The sequence below is a fragment of the Balaenoptera musculus genome, chromosome 14 (assembly GCF_009873245.2).
Source record: "Balaenoptera musculus isolate JJ_BM4_2016_0621 chromosome 14, mBalMus1.pri.v3, whole genome shotgun sequence".
Taxonomy (NCBI): Eukaryota; Metazoa; Chordata; class Mammalia; order Artiodactyla; family Balaenopteridae; genus Balaenoptera; species Balaenoptera musculus.
In genome coordinates this window covers 1,178,863-1,200,075 of record NC_045798.1, presented here as the reverse complement: position 1 = coordinate 1,200,075, position 21,213 = coordinate 1,178,863, and the positions used below count along the sequence as shown (strand labels likewise).

Here is a 21,213-nt window from a genome sequence, read left to right as displayed (position 1 = left end):
CCGCCCTCAGCTCCGTCAGGGTGAGGATGAGGAGACAGAGAGTCACGGCTCCTGCAAAGAGGCAGGAGTTCAGAAGGACACGATCTGAGCCTCGGAGCATGTGGGCACCTTGGAAGCAGTTACTAAGTGACAGGAAAATTCTTTTAGTCTCTGATTCTTATTCTCACAGAGTTAAAGATACTGTAAAATTAGTGCAACCGATAATCTGACATCTGGAAAAGATTGTTTAGAAAAAGATTGCCAAATTTTAAAATATAATAAAAGCACTAAAAATCAGCTTGGGTGAGAAGACAAATTCAAAATTTTCCTCAAATTTCCAAGGAAAAGAACAGAGATGGAAGAAAAAGCATCCAGATGGGAAAATAGACACGTTGTCCTTCACGGGGGAGAAAAAGCAGGCTGGCACATCAGACGTGTATCTCTAGCATTAAATGCCAGGTAGTTAAGATCTATCTGAAATTTTGAATGAAAAGTATTCTGAATGCTGGAGCACAAAGATTCTTACAGACATGTCAATGCCCTGAAATTAATCAGTCAAAGAAGGTGAGGACAATGAGAATATTATCCAAAAATTATCAAATGCAGTGAAAACTTAGAAGAAAAATCTATAAGTTCATATGCTTATGTTGGTAAAGAAAAAGTAAAAACAAAACAAGCATTCAACTCAAGAACCTGGGAAGAAACTTTATATAAAATGCATGTCAGAAAAGCAGAAAAGGAGAATCAATAAAAATCAAAGCAGAAATGGGTGAGGATATAATAAAAAACCAGTAAAACTTATCATCATTGTACAAGTTTAATACAGAAAAAAAGCAAATGCACAGCATAATGAGAGAAAAAACATGGTATTTTTTAAGTACACGAGAACAATATATTTAACTAAATTTGAATAAATTTGAAAATAACTGAAAAAAATTTTCTAAGAAAATATATTGATAAATTGCTAAGACTATCTCCAGAGAGGCAGTAAAATGACAGATCTATAGGCCTGAAAGAATTTAGAAAACATTGGTCAGTGAAATACCTCTAAAAGCAGGCAGGCCAGGACAAAGTCAAAGTCAAGGTAACTTCCCTCAAGAAAGAGAAAAACCTGTCTGATTAAAGCTACTCCAGAGCCCAAAGATGGAAAGTTAGGAAGCTCTCCAGCCCTAGTACCTTAACCCCATAAAGCTTAGCAGTCTGGGGCTTCCCTGGTGGCGCAGTGGTTGAGAATCTGCCTGCCAATGCAGGGGACACGGGTTCGAGCCCTGGTCTGGGAAGATCCCACATGCCACGGAGCAACTGGGCCCGTGAGCCACAATTACTGAGCCTGCGCGTCTGGAGCCTGTGCCCCGCAACGGGAGGGGCCGCGATGGTGAGAGGCCCGCGCACCGCGATGAAGAGTGGCCCCCGCTTGCCACAACTAGAGAAAGCCCTCGCAGAGAAACGAAGACCCAACACAGCCAAAAATAAATAAATAAACAAAGTAAACAATGCCTTAAAAAAAAAAAATTTCTAAAAAAAAAAAAAAGCTTAGCAGTCTGCAGGCCAGGACCCCTGGGAAACCCAGATGTTAGCACCTCAGATGGAAGCAAGCTTGGAATGACAGTGAGAGCAGGTATGAGCAGGTGGGGTTCCTTGCAGCCATCCCAGTGCGGCATCCCACGAAAAATCTCCAAGTACAGTCTTATCTTGCTAACAGATGCTGGAAAAGCACCAACATTTCCTGAGATTTTTATGATAAAGCTTCCCTAGTATGACAGTAATTGATGTTGGAGAAACAGGCTCTCCATTTTGAAAAAAATAAGACTCTTAGGTTACCTCTGACAATTATAGTGATTCCAGATAGATTTAAGTGTTTAAACGTAAAAAATAAAATCATAAAGTAAAAGAAAATAAAGGTAATTTTTTTCTAGTCAGAGTGGAAAGGATTTTCTAAGAATTGAAGCCATGAATGATAAAGAAAGATAGGTCTGATGGGAACTGGGCCTGTATAAAGTTGAAAGACAAATGTCAGGATGGCAGTGATTGCTAATATAACAGAAGATAAAGGTCAAAATCCTTGCTATAGAAAGAGCTCTTGTAAATCAGTAAGAAAAGTCACTGCAGTAGAAAAACAAAGGACATGAAAAGATAGTTCACAAAAGAAGGAAAACAGTTGGTCAGTGAATAAACTTTTTTTTTTTTGGCTGCATCGGGTCTTCGTTGCTGCACGCAGGCTTTTCTCTAGTTGCGGCGAGCGGGGGCTACTCTTCGTTGTGGTGCGCAGGCTTCTCATTGTGGTGGCTTTTGTTGCGGAGCACAGGCTTCAGTAGTTGCGGCACGCGGGCTCAGTAGCTGTGGCTCGCAGGCTTTAGAGCGCAGGCTCAGTAGGTGTGGCTCATGGGCTTAGTTGCTCTGCGGCATGTGGGATCTTCCTGGACCAGGGCTCGAACCCGTGTCCCCTGCACTGGCAGGCAGATTCTTAACCACTGCGCCACCAGGGAAGTCCTAAACTTTTAAAATATATCCTCCCTAACAAGATACTGTTCTTTGCCTCCAATTTGGTAAAGTTAGAAAGTAACAGAGAGGGTGAGAGTGGCAGGACCCTCACTCACGCGTTGTCCTTGGAGTGTTGTCGGTAAGGCCCCTCCAGGGGAGAGCCCGATGATGGGGACCAAACCCTAAATGCAGATGCCCTCCCACTCCTAGAAACGTCTGGCTCACCAGGACGTCTCTACCAGGTGCTCCTCCCAAGGCCTGTGGGCTTTTAAAAATAAAAAATTGGGAACCATCATGGGAGACTGAAATCAATTGGCATGTCCGTACTAAGAAATATTATTGCCATTTATTAAAATGATGTATGTTGACATGGAAAGATGTCTACACTTTTTCTATGGAAAGGTGTCGCTTACTAAGTGAAAACAGCAGGCTATAAAACTATAAAGTATGGTCCCGTTTTTCGTGTGTTGGTACACATGCACACGTACGTGCCTCGGAACTATTGTGTTCACATCATTTCTTTCCCGTATCTGAATAGCAGCTGGTCTTTCATTTTGTTCACCTGTGTTTCCAACATTTCCCATGGAGAATATATATTACCTTAGAAGTTAAAAGTTAGCAATGAAACTTGATACCTTAAGCAAGGAAGCATATTTGATGTGGAAGGTGGAGGGCGGGGCGCCGTCGGCTCACGCACGAGTGTTTCCTGAGCACAGGCTACTCTGCATCAGTGCGCACCGGGGCCACGTTAGTCCTGCGGTCTTGCCCACTCCAGGCTCCGGGGTAACCAGACCACACACACAGCACAGAACGCCAAGAGTGGCGTGAAGGAGAGAGGCCGGGCAGGGCCTGTCTGAGGAGAGGCTTCATTTGAGATGAGACGAGCAAGAAAGCCAGGCATGGAAAAAGGATGACGGCTCCAGGCAGAAGGCAGGGCGGGGCTGGAGCGCAGTGCAGAAGGGAGGAGTGGGAGAGGAAGGGAGGAGTAGGCGAGGGGGGCCCCCTCCACAGCGCTGTTCATCCTTAACACAACAGGAAACCGCTGAAGGCTGTAGGAAGTGCTTTTCACGTGTTGAGATGTGACTTGCAAATAAGGTTCCAGGTAGAAGCAGTAGTTGTGTAATTGAATAATTCTACAGAGAAAATAGTTCCTGATCCCCTGCTTTCTTGCTGAGTTATGCTGGGAAGGTTACTTGACCTTTTTAGCCTCAGTTTCCTCATCTGTAAATGGGGAGGCCTGATAGTATCTGTCTCCTCCGGGGCTTGCAAATGTTAAGTGAGGTGAGGCATGGAGACTCTGCACGTTAGTCAGTTCTTTTATTACGTCACTATTTTTTTAATATGAATTTATTTATTTTTGGCTGCTTTGGGTCTTCGTTGCTGTGCGCGGGCTTTCTCTAGTTGTGGCGAGTGGGGGCTACTCTTCATTGCAGTGCACGGGCTTCTTGTTGCGGAGCACAGGCCTTAGGGCTCACGGGCTTCAGTAGTTGTGGCACATGGGCTCAGTAGTTGCAGCTCGCGGGCTCTAGAGCGCAGGCTCAGTAGGTGTGGCGCACGGGCTTAGTTGCTCTGCGGCATGTGGGATCTTCCCGGACCAGGGCTCGAACCCATGTCCCCTGCATTGGCAGGTGGATTCTTAACCACTGCACCACCAGGGAAGTCCCTAAATCACTTTAATGTATGTATCGAACAGTGGTGCTGTTTGGCACTGTATTCGACATGCATTAAACTGTGTTCCAGAAGTTTTCATTTTAATATACTTGTTGATTAAATATTTTTTAATTCGGAGGAAGAGATTGGGAGTAATTGTTTTAAGATTATTTTGTGATATAATACTTTAGCCCAAGTTAACTTGAGTAATTTTGATTAACATTTAACTGAAGTTTTCTTTTCTATGTTTCTTTGACTCTATTCTTAAAGAGACCATATTACTAGAGGCTATAAAGGGTTAATATTATGGAAGTTGTTTCTTATGGAGAATTTCACACAAGTACAGAGACAGAGCCTGGTGTAACAGTCCCACCCTGCACGCGCAGTTCTCAGCACCCAGCTCCCGTGGCCGACGCAGGGCAAATCTGAGAACTCTCAGTCCAGCCCACCCCCAGGACGTTCTGAGGCAGATCCCAGCATCATGGCATTTTATACATCAGTGTGATCGCATTTATCTCCAAAAGATAAGGGCCGTTCTTAACATAACCGCGGTAAAATGGTTAATATTGACTCTGCTAGCAAAGTGTATTTTTCACCCCATGTTATATCTTTGTTTGGGGGTTGTTAGGAAGGTAGACCTCAGCGCACCACATACAGTGCAAGTGCATAGCGTTGCATAATCAACACAGAGACTGATTTTGCCCCCTTTTCATTCTGACTTATAAAATATCACTTTGCTAACATTTAACATCGTGGGGTGTGCTATGTAGCTTGAGAGATTATTGATGAGAGATGATTATATGTCAAAGATCTGGGTTATTTACCAGCTTCAAGTCACACTTGGGTTTGGAACCGTAAAATGCTGAAAGTGGAGAAGCCCAGGGGGGGCCAGCTGGGTGAGCTCACCTCCACAGTTATAGCCACATCAGAACCTGCCTTCGGTAACCTAGATCCACTTCCCTCTCAGAGTCAGCCCGTTTGCGCTGCACTTGACGTTGCCCTTCACTGTGGTTTACTTGAATAACTTTCATCAGTAATAACACATGGTTTTTAAAAATAAAGTATCTCATTACAACCAGTTAGATGTTGTTAAGAGCCGTTTACCATAGTCTGAGGAGGAAGGGAATCAGTGAGTGAGTGTTGAGTAGATGGGGGGAAGGGGAAGAAGATTGTTTCCTTTTGGGCCTTTGTATTTCTCTTAAATTAAAATTTCCAAATATTCTAGGAGAGAAAAATTGAACCACCTAAATTTTTGTTACACTAGGTTTAAAATTTTCTTGAAGGTGCAGAGAATAGTCTGACCTAACGCCTAGCACAAAGTAGGCACCCAGTCAAACGTTTGCTGAATAAAGGAACAGATTCTGCAGCTTGCTCTTGTAAGAAAAGGTTACCTTATATGGTTGGGAGTTTTTAGAAGTACCTTTTAATAGTGGAGTCCCATCATATGCTTACTTCCGCAAACTCAGCAATGTGCTGAGCCCAGAAAAAAAAGGAAAACACCAACAAAAATTGACCACTTGCCCATGGCGTGACCCCAGCTGGCGCTCAGCGTGTGCATCCTGACGTGGCCCGAGATGGAGCCGGTGCTCTGCCTTCCCCTGCATCGGACTCGGCACGTGTGACGTCCTTTCAAATGCCCTCTGACCTCACAGGCACTGCCTGCTGCCCCAGACCCTCCCTCTGCGTAAGATGTGGCTCCACTCGAGACGTTGCTCCCACCAGCTGATGCTCATGTGGATGGTGGGGCCCGTGAAGGTTTCTGCTCTGTGCTTCCAGTTACTTAAAAATGTATTACCATTTTCACCTTTTCTCAATAGCTTCATTTGCTCCAATAAGCTTTGCAATCAAGGCCAAAGAAAATGATCTACTTCCCCTGGAAAAAAATCGTGTTAAGCTAGATGATGACAGTGATGATGATGAAGAAAGCAAAGAAGGCCAAGAATGTTCTAGTAGCGCTACAAACACTAACCCGGCAGTTGCCCCACCCTGTGTAGTTGTTGAGGAGAAGCGGCCTCAACTTACCCAGGAGGAGCTAGAAGCAAAGCAAGGTTTGTCGATATGTTTTAAACTTCTTAAAAGAAAAGTGCATAAATACGATATTAACCTGCTAAGCAGAGCCTCCAGCCTTTGGAAATCAGGAGTGCCGGGGGCCGTGTGCTGTTCTTGCCCCTCCGAGAAGCGCTGTGGGGCGAGGGGCACGGCTGCTCCTTAAGCTCGGATGCGGTGCCCACGGCGATTTGTTTTCAGAGCATAAGCTGAGGGTGGCCGAGAAGGCTCTAATGGCAGCCTTGGGGCAAACGCTCGGCCTGTGCGCCCAGCTCGGGCTAATGTTCCGAGCTGGGAGACGCCTCTTTGTGAGGCCGTCTCCCTGCAGAAGCATCAGACCCTTGAAGGTGCTGGGGCCCAAGCTGGTTTTCAGGCTGTGGCTCGTCTTCAGGGGTCACGGTGAGGCCACCGCTTCCCTCTGACGCATGGCTGGCAGTGTTTGTGGGGAACATCGTGTCGTGTTCTGTCCCTCCTCCAAAATAAATTCTATTCTGCTCTCACTAAAGCAGTGAATTAACAGTTGCGTTTGCAGTTTTTATCTGTTCTAACTGGTTTTGTGAATTAATTTTTATGTGTATACACAAACAGATCACACAGCATTGCTGGAAGGTAATCCTTTAACCACAGGATGCTCTGCTCTCGGGAACTAGCATTGTGCTGCTCTCCCCGGGCACACCTGTGTTCATGCATGTGTACCTAAATCTGCGTTTATTGCGTGTGAACTGAACAGTGTGTCAGATCATTTGGAATAAAACACTTTTCACGGTGTTCCTTACCTGGTAATTTGGGCACATGTTTATGAGAACCATTCCAAGGTTTTCATCATTTCAGGTTTCACTGCTGTGGAATCCCATCAACTTTCTGACTTTGATTTTGAAAGTAAAATATGAGAAGTACCAATAGTGAGCATTATAAACGAATTCTCTGAGAATTCTGTTTGCCCGATTTGTTGACCTTTCCTGAAACCTGTATCATATTCATGTTTTAAAATAACTGCATTATATTTCATGACCCTTTTACTGCCCATGAAAATTAAGATAGCAAGATATTTATGCAGTACTGCTTGCTCTAAACATCTTTCTTTCTGTTTATTCCTTAAGCAAAGCAAAAGTTGGAGGACCGACTGGCAGCGGCTGCCAGGGAGAAGCTTGCCCAGGCGTCTAAGGAATCGAAGGAGAAGCAGCTTCAAGCAGAACGTAAAAGGAAAGCAGCTTTATTTTTACAAACCTTAAAAAATCCTCTGCCAGAAGCAGAAGTCGGGAAAGTGGAAGAAAATCCTTTCAACGTAGAGGTAAGTTAAACAAGAGTCCACGTCTGTGTTCTGGGCAAAGCGCGGTTGGTAAAAGTACCTGAGTGTGGATTCCTCTGGCCACTCAGCTCTCGAGCCTGCACGAAGGCTGTGAGCAGACCCCGCTCTTCTGCCACGTGGGATCGCGTGCTTTTCCGGGCAGACCTCGGAGATACCATGGTTTCGGTTCCAGACCATGGCAGCGAAGTACACCACACGCATGTCTTGGTTTCCCAGTGTGTATAAAAGTTACGTTTACATTATACTGTAGTCTATTAAGTGTGCAATAGCATTATGTCTGAAAAATATATACATACCTCAATTTAAAAACCCTTTATTGCTAAAAAATGCCAACCATCATCTGAGCCTTCAGCGAGTGGTAATCTTTTTGCAATAGTAACATCACTGATCATAGATCTAATAATGAAAAAGTTTGAAACATTACGAGAATTACCAAAATGTGACACAGAGACATGAAGTAAGCAAATGCTGTTGGGAAGGTGGCCCTGATAGACTTGCTCGACGCAGAGCTGCCACAAACCTTCAATTTGTAAAAAAACAAACAAACAAAAAAACACGGTATCTGTGAAGTACAATAAAATGAGGTCTGTGTACCGTGGAGCTGGGGTCAGGAAGAACCTGATGAAGACTCCCTGAAAGCACATACACACCAAGTACTGGGTGCAGCGTGAGAGACGCAGGCCTCTGGGCCCAGGCAGGGGGCCCGTGCTTCGCGGTGAGCCTCCCAGGAGCCGCGGGAGAGCTTCGCCTGCGAGGGCCGCAGCGGGCCGGGACAGGCTCGCCAGAGCACTGGTGCTCCTGCCACAGCAGCGGCCCTTGGGCTCACACTGACGGCCAGGAATCTTACTCAGGGGTCTGTGTTAATAGCAGCACTTTACTTAAAAAGAAAAGTAAGATATGGTTACCGTCGTCTTCTCTTAAAGGGGTCAGATCCTCACAACTCTTTCCTAAGCTGTAGAACCAGGGCTTAGCCCCCGGCCCATTTCCTCCCTTCAAGTGGCAGTGGGGCGTGGGGCGTTGGACTGCTCAGAACACGGCCTGCCCCGCTTCTCCAGGGGTCCCCAAACGTCTTTCGCAGCTGCCTTTTTCCTGTAACGTAGAACGGGCGCTGTGCGTTTTTTACTTTAATTATGTTGACATTTCTGAGCGTCTAAGGCCGTTATTAAAAACCGATTTTTGCTGCATGTAGCCACTGGTTTATTTGTTTCTCCATGGAAAGCAGCATTCTAAGTTCAGATTTTCAGCATTCTGTTGAAGGTCGAATCAGCGTTCTCACCTCAGGAGTCAGTCTGAAATTCAAATCTGGCGGGAGACCTCAAAAATAACAGCTGGATCGGACTGGGGAGCACGAGTGCCAGCTTCCGTGAGCGCTTGTGGCCTGCGGGCTGCGCTCTGGCGGGCTGGGTGCTGTTGCCGTCCTCCTGGGCACCCGGCCACCTGCTGGAGCACCAGCCTGGCCGCCTCTGTGCTTCCCCGTGCCGCTTCCGGAGGCGGCCGCCTGGGGAGGCCACAGGCAGGCGGGCCCAGAAAAGCACCTGCAGTCATGCCCTGGCTTTGGGAGCACCTCTGCGCCAGTGCAGGCATGAAAGCACGCAGCCGCTAAGACCGCCACAGATAGAAAAGCGGGGAGAGGCAGAATACAGAACGGCTCCACATTTATGGCTGCAGCTGTAAAAACATGCATATAGTGCGGGGGGGGGGGGGGGGGGGGGGCGGGGCAGGGAACTTAAGAAGGCGAGGGAGCTGCCACAATGGGAGGGGTGTGAGTGGGCTATTTTAATTTCCTTTATTGTTTTGATGTCATTTGCGCAGGGAATATAGGGCTTAATTAAAAGGTATCTGCATACATAGATACTGTAACCCATTATGTTACATGGTTGCATCTCTATTTTATAATAAAACTGTGGGGTTTTAGTTTGTTTTTGGTTTTTTTTTAATATCTTTATTGGAGTATAATTGCTTTACAATGGTGTGTTAGTTTCTGCTTTATAACAAAGTGAATCAGCTACACGTATACATATAACCCCATATCTCCTCCCTCTTGCGTCTCCCTCCCACCCTCCCTACCCCACCCCTCTAGGCGGTCACAAAGCACCGAGCTGATCTCCCTGTGCTATGCGGCTGCTTCCCACTAGCTATCTGTTTTACATTTGGTAGTGTATATATGTCCATGCCACTCTCTCACTTCGTCCTAGCTTATACCCTTCCCCCTCCCCGTGTCCTCAAGTCCATTTTCTATGTCTGCGTCTTTATTCCTGTCCTGCCCCTAGATTCTTCAGAATGCTTTTTTTTTTAGATTCCATATATATGTGTTAGCATACAGTATTTGTTTTTCTCTTTGTGACTTACTTCGTTCTGTATGACAGACTCTAGGTCCATCCACCTCACTACAAATAACTCCATTTCGTTTCTTTTTATGGCTGAGTAATATTCCATTGTATATATGTACCACATCTTCTTTATCCATTCGTCTGTTGGTGGGCATTTAGGTTGTTTCCATGTCCTGGCTGTTGTAAATAGTGCTGCAATGAACATTGGGGTGCATGACTCTTTTTGAATTATGGTTTTCTCAGGGTATATGCCCAGGAGTGGGATTGCTGGGTCGTATGGTAGTTCTGTTTTTACTTTTTTAAGGAACCTCCATACTGTTCTCCATAGTGGCTGTATCAGTTTACATTCCCACCAACACTAACCCTTTTCTCCACACCCTCTCCAGCATTTATTGTCTGTAGATTTTTTGATGATGGCCATTCTGACCGGTGTGAGGTGATACCTCATTGTAGTTTTCATTTGCATTTCTCTAATGATTAGTGATGTTGAGCATCCTTTCATGTGTTTGTTGGCAGTCTGTATATCTTCTTCGGAGAAATGTGTCTATTTAGGTCTTCTGCCCATTTTTGGATTGGGTTGTTTGTTTTTTTGATATTGAGCTGCATGAGCTGCTTGTACAGTTTGGAGATTAACCCTTTGTAAGTTGCTTCGTTTGCAAATACTTTCTCCCATTCTGAGGGTTGTCTTTTCGTCTTTTTTATGGTTTCCTTTGCTGTGCAAAAAGCTTTTAAGTTTCATTAGGTCCCATTTGTTTATTTTTGTTTTTATTTCCATTACTCTAGGAGGTGGGTCAAAAAGGATCTTGCTGTGATGTATGTCATAGAGTGTTCTGCCTATGCTTTCCTCTAAGAGTTTGATAGTGTCTGGCCTTACATTTAGGTCTTTAATCCATTTTGAGTTTATTTTTGTGTATGGTGTCAGGAAGTGTTCTAATTTCATTCTTTTACATGTAGCTGTCCAATTTTCCCAGCACCGCTTATTGAAGAGGCTCTCTCTTCTCCATTGTATATTCTTGCCTCCTTCATCAAAGATAAGGTGACCATATGTGCATGGGTTTATCTCTGGGCTTTCTAGCCTGTTCCATTGATCTATGTTTCTGTTTTTGTGCCAGTATCATGTTGTCTTGATTACTGTAGCTTTATAGTATAGTCTTAAGTCAGGGAGCCTGATTCCTCCAGCTCCATTTTTCCTTCTCAAGATTGCTTTGGCTATTCAGAGTCTTTTGTGTTTCCATACAAATTGTGAAATTTTTTGTTCTAGTTCTGTGAAAAATGCCATTGGTAGTTTGATAGCGATTGCATTGAATCTGTAAATTGCTTTGGGTAGTATAGTCATTTTCACAGTGTTGATTCTTCCAATCCAAGAACATGGTATATCTCTCCATCTGCTTGTATCATCTTTAATTTCTTTCATCAGTGTCTTATAGTTTTCTGCATACAGGTCTCTTGTCTCCCTAGGTAGGTTTATTCCTAGGTATTTTATTCTTTTTGTTGCCATGGTAAATGGGAGTGTTTACTTAATTTCTCTTTCAGATTTTTCATCACTAGTGTATAGGAATGCAGGAGATTCCTGTGCATTAATTTTGTATCCTGCTACTTTACCAAATTCATTGATTAAGTCTAGTGGTTTTCTGGTAGCATCTTTAGGATTCTCTATGTATAGTATCATGTCATCTGCAAACAGTGACAGTTTTGCTTCTACGTTTTCAATTTGGATTCCTTTTATTTCTTTTTCTTCTCTGACTGCTGTGGCTAAAACTTCCAAAACTATGTTGAATAGCAGTGGTGAGAGTGGACAACGTTGTCTTGTTCCTGATCTTAGTGGAAATGGTTTCAGTTTTTCACCACTGAGGACGATGTTGGCTGTGGGTTGGTCATACATGGCCTTTATTATGGTGAGGTAGGTTCCCTCTCTGCCTACTTTCTGGAGAGTTTTTATCAGAAATGGGTGTTGAATTTTGCCAAAAGTTTTTTCTGCACCTATTGAGATGATCATATGGTTTTTATCCTTCAGTTTGTTAATATGGTGTATCACATTGATTGATTTGCATGTATTGAAGAATCCTTGCATTCCTGGGGTAAACCCCACTTGATCATGGTGTATGATCCTTTTAATGTGCTGTTGGATTCTGTTTGCTAGTATTTTGTTGAGGATTTTTGCATCTGTGTTCATCAGTGATACTGGCCTGTAGTTTTCTTTTTTTGTGACATCTTTGTCTGATTTTGGTATCAGAGTGATGGTGGCCACATAGAATGAGTTTGGGAGTGTTCCTTTCTATGCTATATTTTGGAAGAGTTTGAGAAGGATAGGTGTTAGCTCTTCTGTAATGTTTGATAGAATTCACCTGTGAAGCCATCTGGTCCTGGGCTTTTGTTTGTTGGAAGATTTTTTTTTTTTTTTAAATAATGGTTTAAGTTGTTTAATTTATTTTTATTTTATTTTTTATTTTTTTTATATTTTATTTTTGGCTGTGTTGGGTCTTCGTTTCTGTGCGAGGGCTTTCTCCCGTTGCGGCGAGCGGGGTCCACTCTTCATCGCGGTGCGCAGGCCTCTCACTATCGCGGCCTCTCTTGTTGCGGAGCACAGGCTCCAGACGCGCAGGCTCAGTAGTTGTGGCTCACGGGCCAGTTGCTCCGCGGCATGTGGGATCTTCTCGGACCAGGGCTCGAACCCGTGTCCCCTGCATTGGCAGGCAGACTCTCAACCACTGCGCCACCAGGGAAGCCCTGTTGGAAGATTTTTAATCACAGTTTCAATTTCAGTGCTTGTGATTGGTCTGTTTATATTTTCTGTTTCTTCCTGGTTCAGTGTCAGAAGGTTGTGCTTCTCTAAGAATGTGTCCATTTCTTCCAGGTTGTGCATTTTATTGGCATATAGTTAGTTTCTTGTAGTAATCTCTCATGATCCTTTGTATTTCTGCAGTGTCAGTTGTCACTTCTCCTTTTTCATTTCTAATTCTATTGATTTGAGTCTTCTCCCTTTTTTTCTTCATGAGTCTTGCTAATGGTTTATCAATTTTGTTTATCTTCTCAGAGAACCAGCTTTTAGTTTTATTGATCTTTGCTGTTGTTTCCCTCATTTCTTTTTCATTTATTTCTGATCTGATCTTTATGATTTCTTTCCTTCTGCTAACTTTGGGGTTTTTTTTGTTCTTCTTTCTCTAACTGTGGTAGGTGTAAGGTTAGGTTGTTTATTTGAGATGTTTCTTGCTTCTTGAGGTAGGATTGTATTGCTATAAACTTCCCTCTTAGAACTGCTACATCCCATAGGTTTTGGGTCGTCGTGTTTTCATTGTCATTTGTTTCTAGGTATTTTTTGATTTCCTCTTTGATTTCTTCAGTGATCTCTTGGTTATTAAGTAGTGTATTGTTTAGCCTCCATGTATTTGTATTTTTTACAGATTTTTTTCTTGTAATTGATATCTAGCCTCATAGCGTTGTGGTCGGAAAAGATATGTGATACGATTTCAGTTTTCTTAAATTTACCAAGGCTTGATTTGTGACCCAAGATATGATCTATCCTGGAGAATGTTCCATGAGCACTTGAGAAGAAAGTATATTCTGTTGTTTTTGGATGGACTATCCTATAAATATCAATTAAGTCCATCTTCTTTAATGTATCATTTAAAGCTTGTGTTTCCTTATTTATTTTCATTTTGGATGATCTGTCCATTGGTGAAAGTGGGGTGTTAAAGTCCACTACTATGATTGTGTTACTGTCGACGTCCCCTTTTATGGCTGTTAGCATTTGCTTTATGTATTGAGGTGCTCCTATGTTGGGTGCATAAATATTTACAATTATCATATCTTCTTCTTGTCCCTTGAGTATTACGTAGTGTCCTTCTTTGTCTCTTGTAATAGTCTTTATTTTAAAGTCTATTTTTACTGATATGAGAATTGCTACTCCAGCTTTCTCTTAATTTCCATTTGCATGGAATATCTTTTTCCATCCCCTCACTTTCAGTCTGTATGTGTCCCTAGGTCTGAAGTGGGTCTCTTGTAGACAGCATATATACGGGTCTTGTTTTTGTATCCATTGAGCCAGTCTGTGTCTTTTGGTTGGAGCATTTAATCCATTTACATTTAAGGTAATTATCGATATGTATGTTCCTATTACCATTTTCTTAATTGTTTTGGGTTTGTTATTGTAGGTCTTTTTCTTCTCTTGTGTTTCCTGCAAGGAGAAGATTCCTTTGGCATTTGTTGTAAAGCTGGTTTGGTGGTGCTGAATTCTCTTAGCTTTTGCTTGTCTGTAAAGGTTTTAATTTCTCTGTCAAATCTGAATGAGATCCTTGCTGGGTAATCTTGGTTGTAGGTTTTTCCCTTCCATCACTTTAAATATGTCCTGCCACTCCCTTCTGGCTTGCAGAGTTTCTGCTGAAAGATCAGCTGTTAACCTTATGGGGATTCCCTTGTGTGTTATTTGTTGCTTTTCCCTTGCTGCTTTCAATATTTTTTCTTTGTATTTAATTTTTGACAGTTTGATTAATATGTGTCTTGGCATGTTTCTCCTTGGATTTATCACATATGGGACTCTCTGCACTTCCTGGACTTGATTGACTATTTCCTTTCCCATATTAGGGAAGTTTTCAACTATAATCTCTTCAAATATTTTCTCAGTCCCTTTCTTTTTCTCTTCTTCGTCTGGGACGCCGATAATTCGAATTTTGGTGCGTTTAATGTTGTCCCAGAGGTCTCTTGAGACTGTCCTCAATTCTTTTCATTCCTTTTTTCTTTATTCTGCTCTGCAGTAGTTATTTGCACTATTTTATCTTCCAGGTCACTTATCTGTTCTTCTGCTTCAGTTATTCTGCTATTGATTCCTTCTAGAGAATTTTTAATTTCATTTATTGTGTTGTTCATCATTGTTTGTTTGCTCTTTAGTTCTTCTAGGTCCTTGTTAAATGTTTCTTGTATTTTCTCCATTCTATTTCCAAGATTTTGGATCATCTTTACTATCATTACTCTGAATTATTTTTCAGGTAGACTGCCTATTTCCTCTTCATTTGTTTGGTCTGGTGGGTTTTTACCTTGCTCCTTGATCTGCTGCGTGTTTCTCTGTCTTGTCATTTTGCTTAACTTACTGTGTTTGGGGTCTCCTTTTCTCAGCCTGCAGGTTCGTAGTTCCTGTTGTTTTTGGTGTCTGACCCAAGTGGCTAAGGTTGGTTCAGTGGGTTGTGTAGGCTTCCTGGTGGAGGGGACTGGTGCCTGTGTTCTGCTGGATGAGTCTGGATCTTGTTGTTTCTGGTGGGCAGGACCGCGTCAGGTGCTGTGTTTTGGGGTGTCTGTGAACTTATTATGATTTTAGGCAGCTTCTCTGCTAATGGATGGGGTTGTGCTCCTGTCTCGCTAGTTGCTTGGCATGGGGTGTCCAGCACTGGAGCTTGCTGGTCATTGAGTGGAGCTGGGTCTTAGCGTTGAGACGGAGATCTCTGGGAGAGCTCTCGCCGATTGATATTACGTGGGGCTGGGAGGTCTCTGGTGGACCAATGTCCTGAATTCGGCTCTCCCACCTCAGAGGCTCAGGCCTGACACTAGGCTGGAGCACCAAGACCCTGTCAGCCACACGGCTCAGAAGAAAAGGGAGGGGATAAAAAGAAAGAAAGAAAATAAATAAAATTTAAAAGTTATTAAAATGTTTTTAAAATTTAATATTATTAAAATAAAAAAATTAAAAAGTAATAAAAAAAAGAGAGCAACCAAACCAATAACCAAATCCACCAATGACAGCAAGCGCTAAAAACTATGCTAAGATAAACATAAAAATCAGAAACTAGTAAGTCACGTACAGCAAACCCCAAGTCTACAGTTGCTCCCAAAGTCCACCTCCTCAATTTGGGATGATTCATTGTCTATTCAGGTATTCAACAGATGCAGGCACATCACGTTGACTGTGGAGCTTTAATCCGCTGCTCCTGAGGCTGCTGGGAGAGATTTCCCTTTCTCTTCTTTGTTCGCACAGCTCCCGGGGTTCAGCTTTGGATCTGGCCCCGCCTCTGCATGTAGGTCGCCTGAGGACGTCTGTTTTCGCTCAGACAGGACGGGGTTAAAGGAGCAGCTGCTTCGGGGGCTCTGGGTCACTCAGGCCGGGGGGAGGGAGGGGTATGGAATGTGGGACATGACGTTGCACCAGCTTGAGGCGCCATGTGATCTCCCGGAGAAGTTGTCCCTGGATCACGGGACCCTGGCCGTGGCGGGCTGCACAGGCTCCCGGGAGGGGCGGTGTGGACGGTGACCTGCGCTCGCACACAGGCTTCTTGGTGGCTACAGCCGCAGCCTTAGCGTCTCCTGCCCATCTCTGGGGTCCGCGCTGATGGCCGCGGCTTGTGCCCATCTCTGGAGCTCATGTAGGCGGTGCTCTGAATCCCCTCTCCTGGCGCACCCTGAAACAATGGTCTCTTGCCTCTTCGGCAGGTCCAGACTTTTCCCCGGACTCCCTCCCGGCTCGCCGTGGCGCACTAGCCCCCTTCAGGCTGTGTTCACGCGGCCAACCCCAGTCCTCTCCCTGGGATCTGACCTCCGAAGCCCGAGCCTCAGCTCCCAGCCCCGCCCGCGCCGGCGGGGGAGCAGACAAGCCTCTCGGGCTGGTGAGTGCTGCTCGGCACCGATCCTCCGTGCGGGAATCTCTCCGTTTTGCTCTCTGCACCCCTGCACTCTCCTCCGTGGCTCCGAAGCTTCCCCCCCCCCCGCCCACCCCCTGTCTCCGCCAGTGAAGGGGCTTCCTAGCATGTGGAAACTTTTCCTCCTTCACAGCTCCCTCCCACTGGTGCAGGTCCCGTCCCTATTCTTTGTCTCTGTTTTTCCTTTTTTCTTTTGCCCTCCCCAGGTACGTGGGGAGTTTCTTGCCTTTTGGGAAGTCTGAGGTCTTCTGCCAGCATTCAGTAGGTGTTCTGTAGGAGTTGTTCCACATGTAGATGTATTTTTGATGTATTTGTGGGGAGGAAGGTGATCTCCACGTCTTACTCCTCCGCCATCTTGAAGGTCCTCTGATGGTGATGTCTTTAATTGCTTTGAAACAAAAATACTTGAATTAAATTGGGAACTGTCATAAATGAGATTCACACTTGAAAATATTTTCAGCCTAAAGCAGCTTCTGGAGACAGGTGACCCTGAGTTTGTTGACTGTTCTGTGTGCACTTGACTCTCAGATGCTGGCACATCTGACCTCACTGCCCAGGTATAATTTTAGTGTGTATGTGGCAGGGGGATTACTTGAAGTTTGATGGGCTTGGCCCATTGGGAATAGGTGGCACCCCAGCTCCGTCTGAGCAGACACATGTAGGGCTGAACAGGGACACTGTTCAGAAGGCCTGGCTCAAAACCTGGCAGGGTTTTGCTGTCATCTTGCAGCTCATCTGCCTTAGAGGCGCTTTCTGTTTTCACTTTGCTTTCTACAAAAGCAGTGTATCCAGTGATTTTGAAAGTTCAAATGCTAGAGAGAGGTATAAAATGAAGAGTAAAAGTCTTTTCCTTCTTTTGCTTTAATTCCTGTGGAAGTATCCGTTTTTAATTCATTTTTTATTGTGTAGAATATACATGCAATTTATCATTTTAACCCTTTTTAAGCATATAATTCAGTAGCATTAAGTACATTCATGTAGTTGTGCAACCGTCCCCACCTTCCCTCTCGAGGACTTTTTCATCTTCCCAAACTGAAACTGTCCCCATTAAACGCCAGCTCCCCACTGCCCTCTCCAAGCCCCTGGCACCCATCATCCTATTTATCTAGGTATAGATTTTAAATATTACAATAATAGGACTGTGCCCTATCCATTATTCTGGTATCTCGATTTTTTTCACTTCTGCTAGGGATCTTTCCATATCGATGTCAGAGTAGTGCCTGGTGTGTAATAGACACTTGGTAACCGTTCACAGGATGAGTGACTATCAGTCCTTTCATACATCAGTCCTGAAATCAAGCACCACCTGCATGTGCCATACTTGTGCTGGTGGAAATGCAAGCCGCTCCTGGGGTTTTACTGTTACAGCAGTGCTACTTTAAGCCTTGTGCACTCACTGAGGTGAGTATATCCACAGGATAAATCCCTGACCGTGGAATTGATTTTTAAATTTCAGATTTAAAATTTTTTAAATTTATTTTACTGCTAACTTAGCACGTAGAACGATTATAGCAGATGTGGGGGTTTTGTTTTCGTTTCGTCTGTCTCTGCGGTGTGTGAGTGTAACTGTCTGCACGCCCGCCGTCGCTGGCGGCCATCCACCTTAGTCCTGGGAGTCTGATAGATGGGAAGGATGGTGTCTGTTTGGTTTCACCTGCATATGTTAATTATAGGTGATACTGAGTAACTTCTTACGGGTTTTGTGGCCTTTTTATTCCCCTGCTGTGAACCCCTTCCATAGCCTTTACTTTTCTCCTGGCTGGCTGGCTTTTCTCTCCTGTTTTGTGTTAGCTCTGTATCACCAAAGTTACCAACAGTTTCCTTTTTGTCTTTTAATCTGCCCCACTGGGAATTTATTTCATTCTGGGGAGCATATAGCTAGACACAACACATCCCACTAAATCACACGTCTTTTTGCACTAGTTCAAGGGCCCCTTTATTATACACTCAATCCCAGCTGTACCTGCTGTGTTAGTGCGTGCTTGTCTGTTCGGTTCCATCGATCTCTTAGGAGAGGTGATTTTTACATGCTCAGGTATAACTTTTAATGATGCCTTGGAGTGTGTTTATTGATGTGGACAGATACTAGTATGTTACATTTTTAAGCAGTATATAAAATATTTAAAACACTATTCATCAGTAGTACTTAGGAATCTGTGTATATACCATCCCATTTTTGGTGTGTGTTTGCTTGTGTGTGCTCTTAATTCAAAACAAAGAGAAATCAGAAGTCTTGAACTGAATCCCTGTTGAATCATGCCGTCATTTACGTGGTAACAACAGACTTCAGGACATTGTTTAGATAACAGTAATTTTTGCAAGTTAATGATCCTGCCAAGTTTACAGGTCCAACAAGAGTTTGAAAAGGAAAGGGGAACAAAAATCAGCCCACGTTTGTTGAGCCTGTGTTATAATCCAGGGCGCTTTGGGGTGTGAATCAGAAGCCTGTTTCTTATCCCGTGACCGGTCGCGTTCGTGTGGTTGGCACCTGCCCGTGGACATTTCCACCAGGTCAGCCCTGCGGGGCACAGAGCAGCTCTGAGCAAGAGGGTGAGGGCCCCGGGCCCCCAGGACAGCAGAGGTGGCACAGGGCGGGGTCTGTAGAGTGCTTGGGGACTGGGCGGGGTCTTGGGGAACCACGGTCATTTGGAGAGGTGACGGGGGCGAGGGCACTCCGGGGCCAAAGACCCACAAGCTGCGGAGGCGGGTGAAGCCTGCGCGGGCAGCAGTGATTGGCCCCCCCGCACTGCAGGGTCTGTGGAGGAAGGGGCAGATCCAGCACGGCGATGGGGGCAGGTCTGGGAGAGGCTGAACCGCTGCAGTACGTTTCCACGGAAGACTGTGGATACGGCGGCAGCAGCACTCTGAGCGGGCACAGCTGATTAGAGGGCAGCAGAGGGTGCCAGCAGAGTGGAAAAGGCGGAGTCATCTGGAGAGAGGCCTCAGCAGTCAGATCTGGGCGATTGCCCTGCCTGGGAGGCCGAGTCGGGAGACTCGGGCTTGACGTGCACGGGTAGACACTTGCAAATGCAGTTTTAGAGGATGCGTTTCAAAGTCTGATTTCAAACGTATAAAAAATCTTGAGTTCGTTGTGTAATTACCCCATTTCGTGGTTAATGTAGTGTTACTTCAGAAATAAGATTTTATTTTAAAATGTATGTTAGTCTGCTTTAGAGCAATTTATTTTCCCACAGCAGGAAATAACAGTTGCTAGTTTGTGTGCTAATTTGTTGACAAATACTTCATTGTGATCAAAGACTGATCAATATTGTTTCCCACTGTTACCAAAATAAGGGACGCAAGTTTTTAAATACTCTTTTTTTTTTAATTTACTTATTTATTTTTGGCTGCGTTGGGTCTTCGTTGCTGCACACGGGCTTTCTCTAGTTGTGGCAAGCGGGGGCTGCTCTTCATTGTGGTGCGTGGGCTTCTCATTGCGACGGCTTCTCTTGTTGCGGAACACGGGCTCTAGGCGCGTGGGATTCAGTAGCTGTGGCTCGTGGGCTCAGTAGTTGTGGCTCAGGGGCTCTGGAGCGCAGGCTCAGTAGTTGTGGTGCACCGGCTTAGTTGCTCCGCGGCACGTGGGATCTTCCCGGACCAGGGCTCAAACCCGTGTCCCCTGCATTGGCAGGCGGATTCCTAACCACTGTGCCACCGGGGAAGCCCTTAAATACTCTTATAAATGACTGATCTTTCTAAAGTTCCTTCCTGATTTTGCCAGTCATGACTCAGACCAACCTGTGTGTTCTCCTCCCCCGTGAGGATCTGTGCTTTGATCATTTTTGCTGGAGTATTAACATTCCATCCCCAAAAGGCCGCTTGGCTTGTCGGACACTGGTTGCCGCACGGCTCTGTTGCTGTGTCCCGCACGGGCGTCACAGGCAGCTAGCTCCTCACGGGTCGCCCTGTGCAGAGCCTCAGCCGGGCGCCTTCAGAAACCAGACAAGGGAGGTGTGGGGCTGCAGTGAGGGTGCTGACCCGGCAGTGACTTGGTCTTGGGGTTTCGTATAACTTAGGGTACAAATTAGCAGGGCCGTTGGCCCCTTCAGGATGTGCACCGTGCAGTACGGTGGCACCAGCCACACGTGGCAATTTCAGCTTCACTCCATTAAAGTTCAGGACTCACGTCCTTGATCACACTGGCCACGTCTCAAGCGCGCAGTAGCCGCACACGGCTGGTAGCTAACTGCAGTGGGGGGCAGTGCAGAAACAGCGTTTCCGTCACTGCAGCCAGGTCTAGATTACAGAGCTAGCTGGGTATTTAAATCTCTTTTTTCCAGTAGTTTGAAAGCCTGGATTGCTGCATCAGTCAGGGCCCTGATTACGCCTGCTAGAAAACCACCCGACTGCCCCCAAATGACTTAAGCAAGTCCAGTGACTAGTCGGGTTCACCTTCTGAGCTGTGAGGGCGGCGCAGCCTGCTTGGGGCTCACGTATGTCTCGAGGGTTCCTCTGCAGGCTCGGCCTCCCGGGCGGACTGAGCTCCGCAGCTCTGCTCCCTCCGGCCCGTGTCTCAGCGGCTCACTGCGCAGCCCTGCCCCGCTCAGCCGAGGTCCTGGCCTTGAACCTGCTGACCTGGGCCAGCCTCGGGTCGTGTGCTTCTCCCTCAGCGTAGCACGGTGGCCGGGGAGAGCAGAATGTCTGGTCTGTCTTCCGCTTCAGCTGGAGATCCTCATCCAGAATTCACGCGCTGAGAGCGCAGAGAGGGCCACTGGCCACACCGGCGGTGCTTTTGCAAGTAGGGGAGAGGGTGCCGGGCTGCAGAGGGAGCAGGTGGCCACCGCGCTTTTCTCAACAG

At 45.4% G+C, this 21,213-nt stretch overlaps 1 protein-coding gene across 6 annotated transcripts in view; it reads left to right on the top strand.

The window, feature by feature from the left end:
• Positions 1–21,213, top strand: part of LOC118906811 (splicing factor SWAP) — a 90,010-nt gene that overhangs the window by 46,114 nt on the left and 22,683 nt on the right. For all 6 annotated transcript variants that reach the window (XR_005022600.1, XR_005022599.1, XR_005022601.1 and 3 more), the window contains 2 exons: positions 5,928–6,158; positions 7,257–7,447. Coding sequence is in view for 3 of the 6 variants with exons in the window: in XM_036874500.1 (XP_036730395.1) it covers positions 5,928–6,158; positions 7,257–7,447 (422 nt within the window). In the remaining 3 variants the exon portion in view is untranslated. The remainder of the gene's footprint in view (positions 1–5,927; positions 6,159–7,256; positions 7,448–21,213) is intronic.